This window comes from Mizuhopecten yessoensis, unplaced genomic scaffold (assembly GCF_002113885.1).
Source record: "Mizuhopecten yessoensis strain PY_sf001 unplaced genomic scaffold, ASM211388v2 scaffold6913, whole genome shotgun sequence".
NCBI lineage: Eukaryota > Metazoa > Mollusca > Bivalvia > Pectinida > Pectinidae > Mizuhopecten > Mizuhopecten yessoensis.
In genome coordinates this window covers 103,357-121,747 of record NW_018406787.1, presented here as the reverse complement: position 1 = coordinate 121,747, position 18,391 = coordinate 103,357, and the positions used below count along the sequence as shown (strand labels likewise).

Below are 18,391 nucleotides of genomic sequence, written 5' to 3'. Positions count from 1 at the left end.
TCATTTTTTTCAACATTTTTACCTGTTTTTGGCAAATAAAAAATTGTCAAAACTTTCTTCTTTTTTTTTGCAAAAGTGTTGGAATTGACTGTAAAATCTAAACCTCAATATTTGTACTACCATGCTGATATTTCGCTTTTATGCCAATATCTCCAATAAATAAGTTTCATTTCACCTTACAGTGCATCAACTAATTGAAATTTATCATAATGTATGTATAAATCTAGAAAACCGTCATCATACCTGTCTTGTTTATTGTGACATTTCCAAAGCTTTTGATCGGCTTTTGCATGCAGGTCTTGTACACAAATTAAAAAGCTATGGAATTAATGGAAATCTTTTAGACTGGATATCCGATTATGTACAGAATCGACATCAAAAAGTCTTCATCCTCAATGTTACTTCTCATACTAAAACAACTAATGCTGGTGTACCCCAGGGTTCTTTTTCTCTTGTATATCAACGATATAACTGATAACCTTGTCAGCCCTTCCCGCCTTTTTGCTGATGATACTTCCCTATCAGTCTCCTCTCCTTCCGCAATTGAATTTGAAACTACTACTAACCGAGATCTTGAAAAAAATCATAACTGGGCAGAAAATTGGCTTGTTAAGTTTAATCCTAATAAATCTGAAGCACTACTAATTTCAAATACCAATGCTGAGCTTGATGTCAATCTTATTTTTAATAATGTTGATATTGATTTTATTGAACATCATAAACATCTAGGCATTTTCCTAGATGCTAACTGTAAATGGACTCACCATATTGATAACATTTGTAAAACTGTTACGAAACAAATAGGAATTCTCCGCAAGTTAAAATATACTTTTAATCGCAAGACATTAAACAGAATGTATCTTACTTTATACTCCCTCTGCTTGAATACTGTTGCGAAGTTTGGGACGGTTGTACAACTGCCGATGCAAATAAACCTGAAAAACTCCAGTTAGAAGCGGCGCGTATTGTCACCGGCTTGCCATCTTTTGCTAGTAGAGCGTCTCTTTACTTCGAAACTGGTTGGGAAATCTTGTCTCAACGTCGCCCCCGCCGCAAACTTCAACTTTTCTACAAAATTCACAACAATATGACTCCCTCTTACCTAACTGACCTTCTCCCGCCACTAGTAGCTACTTTAACTCCTTATAATTTGAGAAACTCTGAGAACTATTCCATTCCTAATTTCCGTTTACAATCTTCACTCAACTCGTTCATACCTTCTACTTTAAGATTATGGAATGAGCTTGACACTAATATTAAAACTGCACATTCTAATAAGAGCTTCACAAACTGACTCAAAAAACAAAATGAAACATTCAAAGTGCCTGTTTTCTATTTAGCCAGTGACCGCAAGTTAAATATTTTACTAACCAAACTCCGTCATAAATGCAGCCCTTTAAATGATGATCCCTTTAATGTTAACCTAATCAACTCTCCTATTTGTGCATGTGGATATCCTAATGAAAATGCTCATCATTTCTTTTTTTACATGCAGTACATATACTGATCAAATTTCAAATTTCAAATGATTAGAAATCTTTATGGCCATGAAGATTATTCGAGTGACGAAAATAAATAAATATTTATATACGTCCATTAGTATGTATGAGTACTCGCAGGTTTTAATATGGTCACGTTCTTCTGTCTCCTCTCCAACAGGTCTCATTATCTTTCATATTCATTTCTGAGCTTGTGTCCGGATTACATGGCATAACGTGCACTTGTGTGTTCCTTATTATTTTAGTAATCCTCTGTAATGTTTAACTTTCTTTTAAGTGCACGAGAGCGTGAATGCAAGAAGTGTGCGTGTGCTTGAATGTATGTAGTATAGGCATGTGATGGGCCATGCAGTTACAGTCAGTGCGGTGGAAACGAATTTTCGAGGATGGAATGAAAAGGAGAAAGCCACAAAGCACGGGACGTGACGAACTGTTGAATAGCTGAAAGTATGGAATAGTGCCAGGATATCACTGCGCTGGCTGTGCTGGATGGTTACATTNCTCTCTCTCTCTCTCTCTCTCTCTCTCTCTCTCTCTCTCTCTCTCTCTCTCTCTCTCTCTCTCTCTCTCTCTCTCTCTCTCTCTCTCTCTCTCTCTCTCTCTCTCTCTCTCTCTCTCTCTCTCTCTCTCTCTCTCTCTCTCTCTCTCTCTCTCTCTCTCTCTCTCTCTCTCTCTCTCTCTCTCTCTCTCTCTCTCTCTCTCTCTCTCTCTCTCTCTCTCTCTCTCTCTCTCTCTCTCTCTCTCTCTCTCTCTCTCTCTCTCTCTCTCTCTCTCAATAATAGATAAATGTAGTGATTTAAACTGTGAAAGCCATCTTATGATGTGTATATACAATTATTTATAATTATTCATCTTATAAGGAAAGGGCGTTAATAATGTTCATGTAACTTGTGCCCAATCCTTTTGCATTTTTTGGCAATAAAATATGTTTAAACTAAATAAGTTTCAGTGCAGTTGTTGAAATTCTCCATAAAATTCAATATTTCTACCGGGAAAATAATTCCGGGATGGCAACACAGAGTACCAAAGTAAAAATATTGTTTGCCTGTTTTGGACCATTGCTCTAACATTCCTAAAATAGGCGATCTATGCTTTTCTGTAACAGTATCTTTTTTCATTAACCCAGTTAATATAGCTATTGTGAAAAATGTCCATGCCTTGTCAAATAGATCAATCATATGTCAAAGAGAACAAAGAGAGCCTTAATACTAATAGATCATTAAAACTGCACTGGCTTAATACATTTTTTTGTCATAATATACCAATTGTGGTTCTAAACCAGGGTACAATAGTCAAATATAAAACCAATAAATCAACAGTATGTTTGAAATTGACCATAAAAAATTACATCAAAGAACAAACATATATACGCTACATGGCACATGATTACAATACATGTCACATCACACTAATGAAATATACATGTAGGCATTAAGTCATACCTTGTCTGTTGTATAAGTAACAAAAGCGCTATATTTACCGTTAATCTGACTCGCAGTCGCTAACCCAAACGTACTTTCAGTTAATATGTTCTTTTATTATAACATACATTTTTTCGCGTAAGCAAAACCACTCAGTCGACAGAGGTTACTGAACTTTTTCGAATGTTTTACCTTGCATTGAGCTCAACAAAATCAGGAGACGGATTTATATAAAAATCTGTTTTTCCTTTCCGAATCCATTTTGTTATTCATATTTTGTTCTCACTCCGGTTTTCTATGCAGATGACCGGGGTTCGCCGTGGCTTGTTGCATACACAACTCCAACAACCCCAGCCGGGTGGAATACAAAAAGGTCATGGGCTGGGTGTTGTAGTGTAGGTGCTGTATTCTTCAATTGGGTCGGCAGTATAAAGCAGATACCTTTGGAAGCAGTCTAACTGAAAAACAAAATGAAATATACCAGTGCTAGTGCTTGAAGTTAGTGACTGACCAGATAGCTCTAGCGGAATCATTGCCCAGTCAGGTTTAGGGGAGGCCTGCTGTATCCCACTGCATATCGTAAAAGGCCAATAAACATGGCACCCCCTACAGAACCGGGGGGTTTCTCCTGTGCCTTAAAGGGGAAAAAGAAACCAAACTTGATCTGCTGCCCCAATACATATTTGGAATCTATGTAATTTTCCTCTACTTCTAACCAATCTTTTTGCTTTTGCTTACTAGCGCTTTTTTGGCAATGCCTCACACTTTTGGCCCTGTTTTTGGACATTCTGTCCCCAGGCCGGGACATACCAAAGTCCTTAAAAATTGTAGTTAAAATCTCTGCTAAGCAATCAGCACTTAGGGTAATCGCAACAACTGGTGTACCCGTTGTCAGAATCATGTGACCTGGTGGGACTCTGTCATGGGTGCTTTCTGCATGGTATTTCAGTGAGGTAGACCAACACTATATAGTTGGCATCAGATCCGCGCTATCGCAAGAAGGGAAATACACCAACATACCATTCCTCCAGCATGCCCATGGAGGCACGTCCTTAAATAACCCTAGCTGTCAATAGGACGTTAAACCAAATAAAATCAAGCCAATTCTGCGTAATCCTTAAAATTACATTGTTTATTCCATTACATTGTTTGTATAAACTGTTCATGTATCTATATATTGTAAAGCGCTTTAGAGTGAATTATTTTTTGGTAGATATTGTGCTATATAAAATGTCATATTATATATTTGTTCATCATCTTAAAGATAAAAAATACAAATGGAATATTGTTATAACTAGAATGTTATTGCATGATATCAGCGTAATGATTATTCCATGTAACATGTTTAGAGAGGCATCTGACAACTAGGTCCAACGTTACACAATCCGTATCAAGGACATGACGCGATAATTCCGGAAGATTGGATTTTGCCTGGGTTTCCAGTTGTACAAGTTAATGTTTTCAGAGAGATGACACTTGGCTGAATATTTACTTGCATATATTAACTTCAAAAAGATCACGGACGCCGCTCTTTCTGACCAGAATATTGATGTAGAAAGGGATAGGAAATGTCAAATAGAACCAGAGACAATGCATGGAGGACGGAATCAATGAGTAAATACGAATGTCAGTAGTTACGCGGGGTCTGTGGAGGAAGCCTTCGGGAGGTTAAGTCCGCGCTAATCTTCAGGCTGACAACGTTGGGGTTTACACAACATCAATACGCTGATAGATTCTACAGATGTACCCATTCAATGTGACATATTTGTGAGGTATGGCATGGATTAAAAACCGCCAATATCCAACAGTCAACTTTGCCTATCTGCATGTTTCTTTGTAGTGCACAGGTGAAAGAATTGATTTAGCTTGCCTACAAACACTGTATCGACATGAACACACAAATCATTTACTCCTGTCAACGTCCTGGTGCTAAGACGAACAGTTTTATCATCAAAATTTAATTACCGCTTCCTGTTGCTGTCACTAAAGTGCAAATTAAAATGTCAAGGTGGTTATCTCCCTTTTTGTTCTTTTAATGGCGTTAACTTTGATTAAGTTAAATTGTGGATTTAAAAGGGAAAAAACCGCTTGAAAAATAATAAGCAAGTCTGTGATTAATCAATAGTTTGTTGTTTTAGAAGCTTATTTAAAAGTTATTGAACTGAAGTTGATAGATTAAAAAAATCACATTTTATATTTAACCCGGCCCCAGAAGGTTAAACCAGAGACGTAGGCCTATATGGCTTTATATGTCTCTGGTTAAACATTTGAAATACAGTGAGCAAAGTAAAATAAGATGTTGGAAATAAAAATACTTAATTCATTTCAGACTTCATCATGTGAACATTATACATTGTGCATCAGGCCCATTATGCCTTATATCCCAAAACCATTTAAAACTACCCAATAAGATGTGTAACTTGTGTAGACCCACACTCAGTCTCTTGAAACAGTTCATCCATGGTAAAACGATACGAATAGATTGTACATAGATCTGTAAAGAAGGGGATTAAGTCCTCATGCGGTATCTTATTTACGGTCTAAGGGGAAATAACCCCATTCCGGAACCTAGTAACATTTTTTATTAGTTTTTACCTCATTCCGGATAAGTTGTCCGGTACTGTATTATAATTTAGCCGACTGAAAATAAAAAGATCCTATTTGAACGCATCTATTGCAATATAACCTCGTACGTACAGATCGCCGTAGAACTAGGTAGGGCCTAACTACCTGTCTTGAACAGTTGCCTGACCACTTGTATTATTTTTAAAGCTTTTAACTGTTAACTAATGAAATTGGGGTCCCTCATGAACTGACATTTTCACGTTCAAGATCCCAAATATAACAAATATATAAGAAAAGTTAACCCCCACGAAAAATCAAGGTAAATAAATGTTTAAATAAAATAATAATAGTCATTTTAAATAACAACACTGATGGATAAACGTGAGCATTACAATTTTCAGAGAGGGAACAAGTTTTTGTGATTGCCATGTTATCTGACATGTAAAATATCGCCCTCATTCAGTTCCATTAAAAAGCCCATTAATATCTGTCAATTGATGTGTTTTCAGGACGATCGGACCGCCCTCCATTTCGCTGCAGCCTTTGCCAAGGATGACGTGGTGCGACTCCTCATCAATAGGAAAGCTGATGTCAACCTTCCAGGAGGGGTAGGAATAACTAAGAATAATGTACTCCAACATGTTAGATGTTTAACATGGCAAGATACTTTTGACAAGCTCTGTGTATACGCAGTCGTCATAATCATATCCGATAAAAAAAAGTCAACCAGTGACTGTTTATGTTATAGGAGTATAACCTTGAGCATATAACTGCAATTTCCCCTTATGGACCGAGGATGCCATGGTCATACACTTGTTGTGATTGCCATGTTATCATGTAAAATATCGCCCTCATTCAGTTCCATTAAAAAGCGTTTTTTGATAATTTGGCAGATAGCCAACACAATAAATATAAATAACCATATCTCAGGTGTTGGGCCAAATTAACTTAACCTAAAATTCATACGTAATGTCTCAATCCTTCAGTATTCCATGTATTGTTAAACTTGACTTTAAATTGTACCTAACACTCTTGAGGGAATTTTACATATACATGTAGAAAGGTAAGCAGTGTTAGAAATCTTGCTTTCAGGTAAAAAAAAGTTTTGGTTAGATGTGAGCAACATTGGATGACAGGTGATTGCTACAGGTCCATTATGCCTCTTCTGTCTTGTATGATAATAAGAAATGAAGTTTTGTGGTGGAATATTAAATCAAGTGATCATAAGTGAATGCAAGTATGGTTCTTTCAATGTCATTTGTCTAATGGTAACATCCTCCCAGATTGTGCATTGTCAATTGCAATTGATCTTAATAAAAAAATTAATTAAAACAAATTGATTAAGATATTGAAGGTTGACTAGACTCTCATGTGTTTCAATACAGTCTATACTAACAATATGGCAGTGTTATCTGTGTGTTAGCAGCACTTAACGATAGCAGTATTTGTTCTATGACATAACAGTTCAGTCAGGATTTGTACAGAATCTCTACGTTAATTAAAAAGTAGTTAGCCTATCAACTTGTCAAGAACAGGACAGTTCCATATTTTAAGTCTTAACTCACTTGAAGCACCTGGTAACATCAATAAATTCAATATTGGATAAAACTAAAATAATTGTTAAACAACTGTATGACGTCTTGTGTAATATCATTCCATTCATTTAAATCAAACATAATTAAGGCTGATAATTAAAAAAGTTCCACTCTCAGCAGGCATTTAGTTCTGTAGATTGATAGGCAGGTCAAGTGTTTGGGCAGATCGTCGAGGAATGTGTGTGTGCTATCAGCTTAACGACAAGTATTTTTAATATTTAATAAAAAAAATATCGAATGTGACTATATACTTTTTGTGTTGTCATGTTTATTTTTTAATACTTAACCATTTTTAATCTGGTTCTGTAGCAGTTTTGTTTTCAGTTTAAAAAAATATTCCAGTTTTTAGTTTACATCTCTCAGTGTTAAGCTAACAGAACGTGTAATAATTGGGTACATATCTGTTCGGTTTGATATCGCCTTGGAAACGTGTAGCTTTGTGGACAGGTACTCCAGGTTGCACCTTTAATTTATGGTCAGCAGCCACAAATTGACAGAACGATCCCTAGAAGTGCTCGGAGGAAAAAAGGAAGAGGGTCACACCATGTCTCACATGTTGTAATCCCACAGCTATTAAACATTCCTTTTTGATTCCTGGTTTGTTAGTAACGTGCAAGTGAAAGGAAAACATTGTATGGATGACAATGACAGCCGGGCCCGTTTCTTCCTTGGATCCGGACAAGCCTGCAGACTCCCTGTGGGGTAGAAAAAAAAACATCTGTAGAGCTTCTCAATAGCTCAGTATTTCATATACATTTAATAATCATTGTAATATTTGCAAATCTCCTTTGTTAGGAAAAGGCTTTTCAATTAAGTCAATATCAGTGTGAGCTATAATGACGTCTTTTGGGGATCTAGTCCATGGGGGTCCAGGGGATGGGGTGGGGTTGAGTGTCTTAACATGTTCCTCGCCCACTTTGTTTATTTTGCAGTTGCTATTTTTTTCAAGCCACAAATTAACATCAAATAGTTAAACCTGAAAATGGATTTTTTTTATCCAAACCGCAGAAAAAGAAAAATGTTGCAGAAGAATAAGATTTCTTACTTCTTGAAATAAATTTTATGTTCGCTTGTTGGATATATGCTAAACTGATGAAGGTGACAGAGTATATACTGTACCAGTCATCGAAACGTCACATAGAAACACTTATTGGCTGTGCTACATGAATCTTTTCACAATCCCTACTTACCAACCTAAAGAAAATGTTTAGATGTATAGAAATAAGGGTTAGGCTTATTGTGGGACATTGAAATAGCATTTAGTGGTATTTCTACTGAATGGTATTTGACATGGTTGCCATGGGCTTATTACCAGGCATGGGCTTATTGATGGAAAAGTATGTTATATGTATCATTTTGGTGCCCTGGAGTAACTGTTATTTTCTCTTTTTATTTTTTATTTTTTTATTATTATGATGAAATATACCAAATTGCATTAAGATTTGAATATATTTCTTGGGTTGTTATAGATTTCCAATGAAAAATCTGACAAACATTTCACACTGTTTGATCGGTTAGGTGACAAAACCATGGCTATTCTATAAATGGCTGGTGCTGTAATTTTGTGTAACCTGAACCACTGTCCTATTGATTGAGTGAGTAAAGCCAGTACATGGCCTAACCTGATACAGGTACACACTGCTGGCTTATTAATCATAGCTGTCAACTCATGTTGGTATCTAATGGTAAAAGGATGTTTTTAACTTCCTGTGGTCAGCTTCTCCATCCCACCTTTTATGTAGAGGATTAATATACATCTGTACCTGTGTCATGATACCTTTAACTCACACCTGTACACCGTACCTGCATCGATGCAACCACCCAATGTATCAGTTACCTACTTCCCTGGGTTAGGCTAGAATACACTTATCTTTGTCTAATCAAGGTGAAAATTCACTTCAAATGGAAGGAAACCGCTCTAATGATTAACTTCAGTGTTTTTCAATAATTTTGATTGACAGTTGTTATGTTTTTAATTGCCCTGTCGAGATTGGTTGATAAATCAATGTTTGGAGATGAAATTATGATGTGTAGGTGAATGTATATAGGTCATTGGTGACGTTGGTCTACAATGTTTCATTCCCAGTAAACCTCCAGTGATTTTTGTAATCTAGTAGTTTTGGGAAAAAGAGGTAATGGAGAAAAAATGATTTTTTGTGGAGGGGGGGGGGGGGGTCTGTATTGAAAGTTAATGGAAGGTATTGGACAATTTTGGACAATTTTCAATCAAAAACCAGTTCAGGTTACATGGAAATTGATGTTTTGTGGGAGTTATAAATATGTATGAATGTATTATACAAAGTAGCTGACCAGTTTTATGAAACCTCCTTAGCTGAAGTTAAGATTTTTTAACCAGACAATGATTCCTTTCCCTTTTGGGGAAATATAAGATCAGAGTAAATTTCCTTAAGTTTTCTTAATTATGGTATACATGTATTTGTGAAACTGAATCCTAGGGGTTTTGTTTAGACAAGTTCCACTGTATACTCACTCCTATGGCAGGATTGTTTCTTGAACCTGTCAGACACACCATGTCAAGTCTTATCTGTCAGACACTTAGAGTAAGTAAATCTTGATCTCTCAGATGCTTACCATTATCAATTACTTACTTTGTCATATGCTTAGTAAATATAAAATCATAATCTGCCAGATGCTAAATATTGCTTACAGTTAGCAAATTCTTACTTTGTCATATGTTTCTAGTAAATGAAATCATAATCTGTCAGATCTATGCATTCAGTAAGCAAAAACTTAGTCTGTCAGACACTTACAGTAAATTAAATCACAAACAGGAAGGCAAATTCAACACAGGGGTTATTGTTTGAAAGACACAAAATCACAAATATTTACAAAGGAAAAATATCTACTTTGTAGTTTCGTGTTAACATACAAATATTGAATGCTCAGCAAAGCAGGTATTAAACCAGGGCAGGCCTAATTATCACTCCATGGTATTTCTCATTATGTATAATCATCCTTCCATGCTTAGAAACAAACAAATTTGCTTAGCATTATTAGGAGTAATAGGTAAAACATTTTGCTCCAAGGATTAGATTTAATTGTCTTAATGTAGCAAGTTAAATAGAATATATATATCAACTTTCACAATATATTGATTAAAGCAATTGATTCGTACTGTTTTTTCACCGTTCTTAAATACAACTTGCTGTATTGTACTTGATGGAAGGAAATTCTTGGGTGATTTAGTTCGTTGTTGTATTGTTATTATCACGGAAATAGATTGTTATTTAAGTCCGTGTTATTATTGATTAGATAAATCTTTACTTGTTTATGATACCCCTCGATCAGTGTAAATGACCGGGGACATTTTCTGTGTGTCTATTAGTATACCTGTCTTTTTGTCCATCTCCCAGTTTATGGCCAAATAAAATATGTTGTTTGTTTCTAGTTACCTTACCTTCTCTACTTTTTTGTGCCTACCCTTACCTTTTTTGGTAATATCCAAGGTAGCACTGTTAAAGTAAAGATCAATCTCTTATATAAACATTATAAAAATTTTTTTTTTTAAAAATGTATTACCTACCTATACCTAGCTACATACCCTAATTTTAAATGCCCGTAAAATTTGACGGAAGTATATTATGGTATGGGGTTGTCCGTCTGTCCGGCGTAAACTTTCTCCTCCTACATTTTTCGACCAATCTCTTTGACACTTGGTATACATTATAATCACGATATGAAGTTGTGTCTCCCTTAAAAGAATTTTGATTCAACAATTTTTGCAAAAGTTATTGCCCTTTGTTTATTTCAGTATTTGGTTTTTGTCCGGCAATCTCCTCCTACATTTTTCAACGCATCTCTTTGAAACTTGGTATACATTATAGTATTTGATTTTTTTGTCCGTAGATTTTCTCCTACATTTCTTACAGCATGTCAGCTAACCACTCTTAGAATTATTCAAATCTTATTTCAATGTAATAAAGTATATAACACTAAATGGCATTCGACGGACGTATATTGTTCCACCCCGTGGTACTCTTGTTCAGACATGTACATTATGTAATAGGAATGTTTTTTTGTTTGGCCTTAAGATTTTTAAACATTTCTCTCTAAGCTGTATCATTACTTACTAAAACAAAAAACTTATAGTAGGGTTTATCTTCAACAAACTGGAACACAATTTTTTTATACAATTAAATTTATGTTCAACTTCAAATTTGTTTTCTAGCAGTCTGTTTGCACAAACATATATCTTGTGTGAAAAACAGTCCTTTTGATAATAGTTGGGAATTTTTAATTACTTTTGATTTTAAATAAGTTTATTTCATCAAGACCCTTACTTCATAAGCACATCCTTCACTTGACTGTATTTGTTGTATATGACAGCCCAAGGGCCAGTTACCCCTCCACATGGCCTGTGCTCGGACCAGCGGGGCGGTTACCGTTGTCCAGCTGCTGCTCAAGGCTTCCAACAAAGATGGCCGCCTTTACCCAGACAAGGTAGGATTTGCCAGGTGTTGGAGGGAATCGCAGCTTTTTATCAAATATTTAAACAGAATCATGTACAAAATTAAAGCATCGTTTTAAGAAAGGAGAATTCATCAAAGCTGTTTGAAATAAAAAGAAAAAATTGCTTGCATTTTAATGAAACGTATGCTTGCTTGGTGTTCAGAGCTACATATTCATTAGTGAGTATAATAACTAATATATACTGAATTAATTACAGCCTTTTGCTTACTCATATATATTTATCTACTTATCAACAAAATCGGTGACAGAAACTGTTTTGTGTTCCCAGAATGGTGCCATACCCTTGTTTCTGGCTGCGGAGGCTGGCAATGTGGCTGTGTGTAAGGAACTTCTGTACCAACATGCAGACCAACAACTCAAGATGCAGAGGAAGGTACATAAAATGACGTGTGGATATTTCGGTATAATAATTTACGGTCTATTGTATTACTGATACAATGTATACTTGCTGAACACTTGTTTCTGTGAATGTGTATCCACCAAGGTATATGTGAGGATGTGAATTTGAAAAGGAAATAATCACTGATCAAATACTGTAAGTTGTAACATTTTTGCCATCTTGTTCTTTTAAAGATATTCACCTGATTTGAATTTTTCCTCAAATACTGCCCTTTGCTTAACAATACTTCTATCTATATGTATAGTATTCCCCACCTTACTGTGAATTTGTAAAGAGATCTGGTGCTCCAATCCCCTGGTGCAATTGCTTTTGGTGAAAAAGGAAATCATATATAATTCATCCATGTATTAAAACTCTTGCTTTAGTAAATGAACAAGGAATTCCAAGTCAGAAAAAATGTCAAACAAATTGAAACTCTTTTAAAATTTTGATTAGTTTATATATATATATATATATATATATTATAAAAAGAAAAATTCTTAACAACAAGTCTTTAGTACTTTCATCTCTTCTAGAAGATTCTTCAGACTGTTTATTTTAAGTATATGTTGTGACATCATAAACTATGACCTCACTTAATAGTTCGCTATACCGCCATCCGCCATATACGTACCCACCATAAAGATATCACAGCAAAATAAATGATGTATATATATATATATATCTAAATACCTGAGAACATGATGCATTTTAATATAAATACTTGTATATTTGTGTGTAAATACATGTATTTGGATGAATTACATACCTTAAAAAGAATCTTAACACAAATAAAATTCTTTAGACTCTACATTTGCTGTGTTCTCTCTGGTGACAGGACAATGGTGATACAGTACTGCACATCTCGTGTCGGCGCCGGGACCTTGACTTCGCCAAGATGTTAGTCGAGTCAGGTGCACCTGTGGACACCATGAATGTACGTTCTGATAACAGTAAAAGTAATGTGAAACCTGCTCATATGACTACCTCCATTAAGAGACCACTTCTAATGTCGATCACTTTAACAGTTTCCATTGTAAAATGACCCTGTAATAAAAGACCACCTGTCTTTGTGTTGAGTTGTGTATAGATGAGTGAAGTAGATATGAGTTCAATATAAGTACATTCTTATGGTATTTTCTGTTGTTTTATGACAGGATGAGAAACAGACTCCCCTCCACCTGGCAGCCTGGGAGGGGGATGAGCAAATGGTCAAATATTTGTATCAGATGAAGGCTAACCCAAACCTCACAGACACGGTAAGACACTTTCTCTGTGACATATGGGCCTCAGTAAACATCCTCCCTCCAACTTCCAACCCAAACCTCACAGACAAGGTAAGACACTTCCTCTTAGACACCTGGACCTCAGTAAACATCCTCCCTCCCACTTCCAACCAAAACCTCACAGACACGGTAAGACACTTCCTCTTAGACACCTGGGCCTCAGTAAACATCCTCCCTCCAACTCCCAACCCAAACCTCACAGACAAGGTAAGACACTTCCTCTTAGACACCTGGACCTCAGTAAACATCCTCCCTCCCACTTCCAACCAAAACCTCACAGACAAGGTAAGACACTTCCTCTTAGACACCTGAGCCTCAGTAAACATCATCCCTCCCCCTTCCAACCCAAACCTCACAGACAAGGTCAGACTCTTCCTCTTAGACACCTGGGCCTCAGTAAACATCCTCCCTCCCACTTCCAACCAAAACCTCACAGACAAGGTAAGACACTTCCTCTTAGACACCTGAGCCTCAGTAAACATCATCCCTCCCCCTTCCAACCCAAACCTCACAGACAAGGTCAGACTCTTCCTCTTAGACACCTGGGCCTCAGTAAACATCCTCCCTCCCACTTCCAACCAAAACCTCACAGACAAGGTAAGACACTTCCTCTTAGACACCTGGACCTCAGTAAACATCCTCCCTCCCACTTCCAACCTAAACCTCACAGACAAGGTAAGACACTTCCTCTTAGACACCTGAGCCTCAGTAAACATCATGCCTCCCACTTCCAACCCAAACCTCACAGACACGGTAGGACACTTCCTCTGTGACATATGGGCCTCAGTAAACATCCTCCCTCCCACTTCCAACCAAAACCTCACAGACACGGTAAGACACTTCCTCTTTGACACCTGGGCCTCAGTAAACATCCTCCCTCCCACTTCCAACCTAAACCTCACAGACACGGTAAGACACTTTCTCTGTGACATATGGGCCTCAGTAAACATCCTCCCTCCCACTTCCAACCTAAACCTCACAGACAAGGTAAGACACTTCCTCTTTGACACCTGGGCCTCAGTAAACATCCTCCCTCCAACTCCCAACCCAAACCTCACAGACAAGGTAAGACACTTCCTCTTAGACACCTGAGCCTCAGTAAACATCATCCCTCCCACTTCCAACCAAAACCTCACAGACACGGTAAGACACTTCCTCTGTGACACCTGGGCCTCAGTAAACATCATCCCCCCCACTTCCAACCCAAACCTCACAGACACGGGAAGACACTTCCTCTGTGACATATGGGCCTCAGTAAACATCATCCCTCCCACTTCCAACCAAAACCTCACAGACAAGGTAAGACACTTCCTCTTTGACACCTGGGCCTCAGTAAACATCCGCCCTCCAACTTCCAACCTAAACCTCACAGACAAGGTAAGACACTTCCTCTTTGACACCTGGGCCTCAGTAAACATCCTCCCTCCAACTCCCAACCCAAACCTCACAGACAAGGTAAGACACTTCCTCTTAGACACCTGGACCTCAGTAAACATCCTCCCTCCCACTTCCAACCCAAACCTCAGGGGGATGAGCAAATGGTCAAATATTTGTATCAGATGAAGGCTAACCCAAACCTCACAGACACGGTAAGACACTTCCTCTGTGACACCTGGCCCTCAGTAAACATCATCCCTCCCACTTCCAACCCAACCCTCACAGACAAGGTCAGACACTTCCTCTGTGACATATGGGCCTCAGTAAACATCATCCCTCCCACTTCCAACCAAAACCTCACAGACACGGTAAGACACTTCCTCTGTGACACCTGGGCCTCAGTAAACATCATCCCCCCCACTTCCAACCCAAACCTCACAGACACGGTAGGACACTTCCTCTGTGACATATGGGCCTCAGTAAACATCCTCCCTCCAACTTCCAACCTAAACCTCACAGACAAGGTAAGACACTTCCTCTGTGACACCTGGGCCTCAGTAAACATCATCCCCCCCACTTCCAACCCAAACCTCACAGACAAGGTCAGACACTTCCTCTGTGACATATGGGCCTCAGTAAACATCCTTTCTCCCACTTCCAACCCAAACCTCACAGACAAAGTAAGACACTTCCTCTTAGACACCTGGGCCTCAGTAAACATCCTCCCTCCAACTCCCAACCCAAACCTCACAGACAAGGTAAGACACTTCCTCTTAGACACCTGAGCCTCAGTAAACATCATCCCTCCCACTTCCAACCCAAACCTCACAGACCAGGTCAGACACTTCCTCTTAGACACCTGGGCCTCAGTAAACATTATCCCTCCCACTTCCATCCCAAACCTCACAGACAAGGTAAGACACTTCCTCTTAGACACCTGAGCCTCAGTAAACATCATCCCTCCCCCTTCCAACCCAAACCTCACAGACAAGGTCAGACACTTCCTCTTAGACACCTGGGCCTCAGTTAACATCATTTTTTCCAACTCCAACCAACCTAACAGGTCTGGCCTTGTTTAATTTTTACTCTCAGAATATTGTTGTTAATACTTTTTTTTGTTTATTTTGTCCTTATTATTTTTTCAAATATAAATGTTCTATAAGGAATGAGTTTCTTTTCAGAAATAATTTAAAGATATTGTCATGCAGATAAAAAAATACAAACAGTATAATAGCTGGTACCCAAGGTACCAGCAGAACTCGGAATTCATGTTGTTTTGATAGTGAGTTGAAATATGAGACATTAAGTAATGTTGACTTAAATATCTATCCTAGCTAGGGTAGTAATCATATTCATACTCACTTACCCTAGCTGTAGCAGAGTTGATCTATATTTTCAATTAAAAGTTTTAAAAAAACACCTATTTTTTAATAGAATTGAGTAAACATTGATGACGTCCTTTACACCACAGGTTGTACTTGAACACACCTATATTGCTAAGCAGGCATTGTTCAAGTACATTTGACAGTCATTCAGTCTCAATAGGAAATTGACGGAAATACAAAGATAAGGGTCCTTATTGAATTTTTCAAAAATATAGCTTATAAGGTGTGTAAAAATATTTTTTGGTACACTTATATTAGAAATCAGGGCCTTTGAAAATACTGAAATAGTAATAACCATCAGTGTGCATCTGAGGATAACAAAAGCTGCAGAAAATTGTGATATTGATCAAACAAACATTATCATCACAGGTGCATTATGCTGAACATTGATTGGTAGTAAATGCTTTATCACAGGAAATCACTCATTGTAAAGGGACCATGCCATTAAAAATTTAGGTTGGAAATGTTCAAACGATTCATGAGCATTATGCAATTAAGATTTCAATTAAAAAAGTTTTGATTGGATCAATAATGGAAATCACAGCGACAGGAAAGTTATCTTTACTTAATGATGTACAAATCAATAATCAAAGTATCAACAGGGAAATTCCCTCATTCATGTTCTATAATTACATATATATAATTAGTAAAGCTTTTCCTGTAAATATTAATGGTTCCGCCAGTATTTTATCACATGACTGACAGAATAATGAGATATTGATTTTACAATGTAATATGAGATGTTTAATGAATTACAACATTTTAAAAGTTTTATCTAGTAATTGCAATATTTTCTCAGATTCTTCAAATATGCTTAAACTTGTGAAAAAATGTGTTTTATTTTGATACAACTTATCATCTCGCTTTAAAAGAATATTTTTAATCCCTATTTTTGGAGAAAAGAGAGATAATAGTAAAGGTGTTTCTGTCCATCTGTCTGTAATTCATATTTTGTGAAATTTACTCTTAAATGGTGTACCTACTCTTAATTTTATTATTTGGCTTTTTTTATGGGTGTTTAACTCCTTTCAAGAAACCCTTTGCCAAGTTGTCTTTATTCTGATCTACATATATACATAATGCCCAGAATCTTACTTGCCTTAATTCACTAGGGTAAATGTACATTGCATTTTAATTTCTTTTCTAGCAATTTTTGTGCCAGAAGGGGTTATTAATTAGCCTGATACTTAAGTTCTAGTTTACAAAGGACAGACACATCGATATGTAGCTTATCTCCGTGAAAATCGAGATACATTTCAGTGTAATTTTAATTACATGTAAATGATGAATGCATACAAACTAATTTATGTTACAGCACTGCCTCCTTAGCATTGTTCTTAGAAAGCATGTCTTATCCTGTTTCAGTTTGACCGTGGTCCAGTGCACATCGCAGCTGAACGGGGCCATACTAATGTGGTTGACCTACTAGTGGACAAATGTAAAGCGTCCATCTCGGCCCGCACCAAGGACGGCAGCACACTCATGCACATTGCCTCCCAATATGGACACCCAGATACTGCTCTTGCCTTCCTCAAAAAGGGTGTGCCCCTTCACATGCCAAATAAGGTATGTTCTTGTTCAGCTTGGTCTTTAGTGTCGGTACTTTCTGGGTTGAATAATTAATTATGTAGTCAGGGTTTTCTGCTGGAGATGTTTCAAACTACTCTGTGGAAATGTTACAATGGTAATCATATAACTGATTTCAAATCATAGAATTTCATTGTTTGCATTATTCACTATGAGAAAACAATGAAATAATAATAAAAAAGCATTATTTGTTCCTAAACAGGGGTGTGAAAGAAAGTATTTTTTTATGTACCGTTTTGTTAGTGGATTGAAGCTATTATAGGATACAACATGTCTCTATATTTCATGTTTCAGTCTGGGGCTATTTGCTTACATGCAGCTGCAATGAAGGGTCATACCAATGTTGTTCGGTCATTACTGACCAAAGGTGCATCTGTAGACTCCAAAACAAAGGTAAGGGGCTGAGTTCTCTGTAGCAATCTATCAAAATCATATCAAGAGACTTTTTTAGTATGTAGTACAGCCAAAACTTTGATGATAGAAATTTCATTAGCATTTATAAAGTGATTTTTTTTATGTATTTTATATAAACATTACAACAAAATGACTTAACTCCTTGTACTAGATTTGAGAAGCTGTTTATATATACTGTTGGTCCAGATATTACAGTAGTGTCCGCTATGTTTGAGTAGTCATGTACCCTGTTGGTCCAGACATTACAGCAGTGTCCACTATGTTTGAGTAGCCATGTACCCTGTTGGTCCAGACATTACAGTAGTGTCCACTATGTTTGAGTAGCCATGTACCCTGTTGGTCCAGACATTACAGTAGTGTCCACTATGTTTGAGTAGCCGTGTACCCTGTTG

The 18,391-nt window shown here is 37.1% G+C and overlaps 1 protein-coding gene across 3 annotated transcripts in view; it reads left to right on the top strand.

Moving 5' to 3' along the window:
• Positions 1-18,391, top strand: part of LOC110452842 (serine/threonine-protein phosphatase 6 regulatory ankyrin repeat subunit B-like) — a 73,316-nt gene that overhangs the window by 23,880 nt on the left and 31,045 nt on the right. For 2 of the 3 annotated variants that reach the window (XM_021501554.1, XM_021501553.1), the window contains exons 1-3: positions 14,767-14,825; positions 17,364-17,564; positions 17,880-17,978. In XM_021501554.1, coding sequence (XP_021357229.1) covers positions 14,775-14,825; positions 17,364-17,564; positions 17,880-17,978 — 351 coding nt within the window. In that variant the 5' untranslated portion in view covers positions 14,767-14,774. Of the gene's footprint in view, positions 1-5,994; positions 6,094-11,427; positions 11,542-11,839; positions 11,945-12,788; positions 12,888-13,107; positions 13,210-14,766; positions 14,826-17,363; positions 17,565-17,879; positions 17,979-18,391 lie in introns of those variants that run through there. The other variant, XM_021501555.1, reaches the window with a different exon arrangement.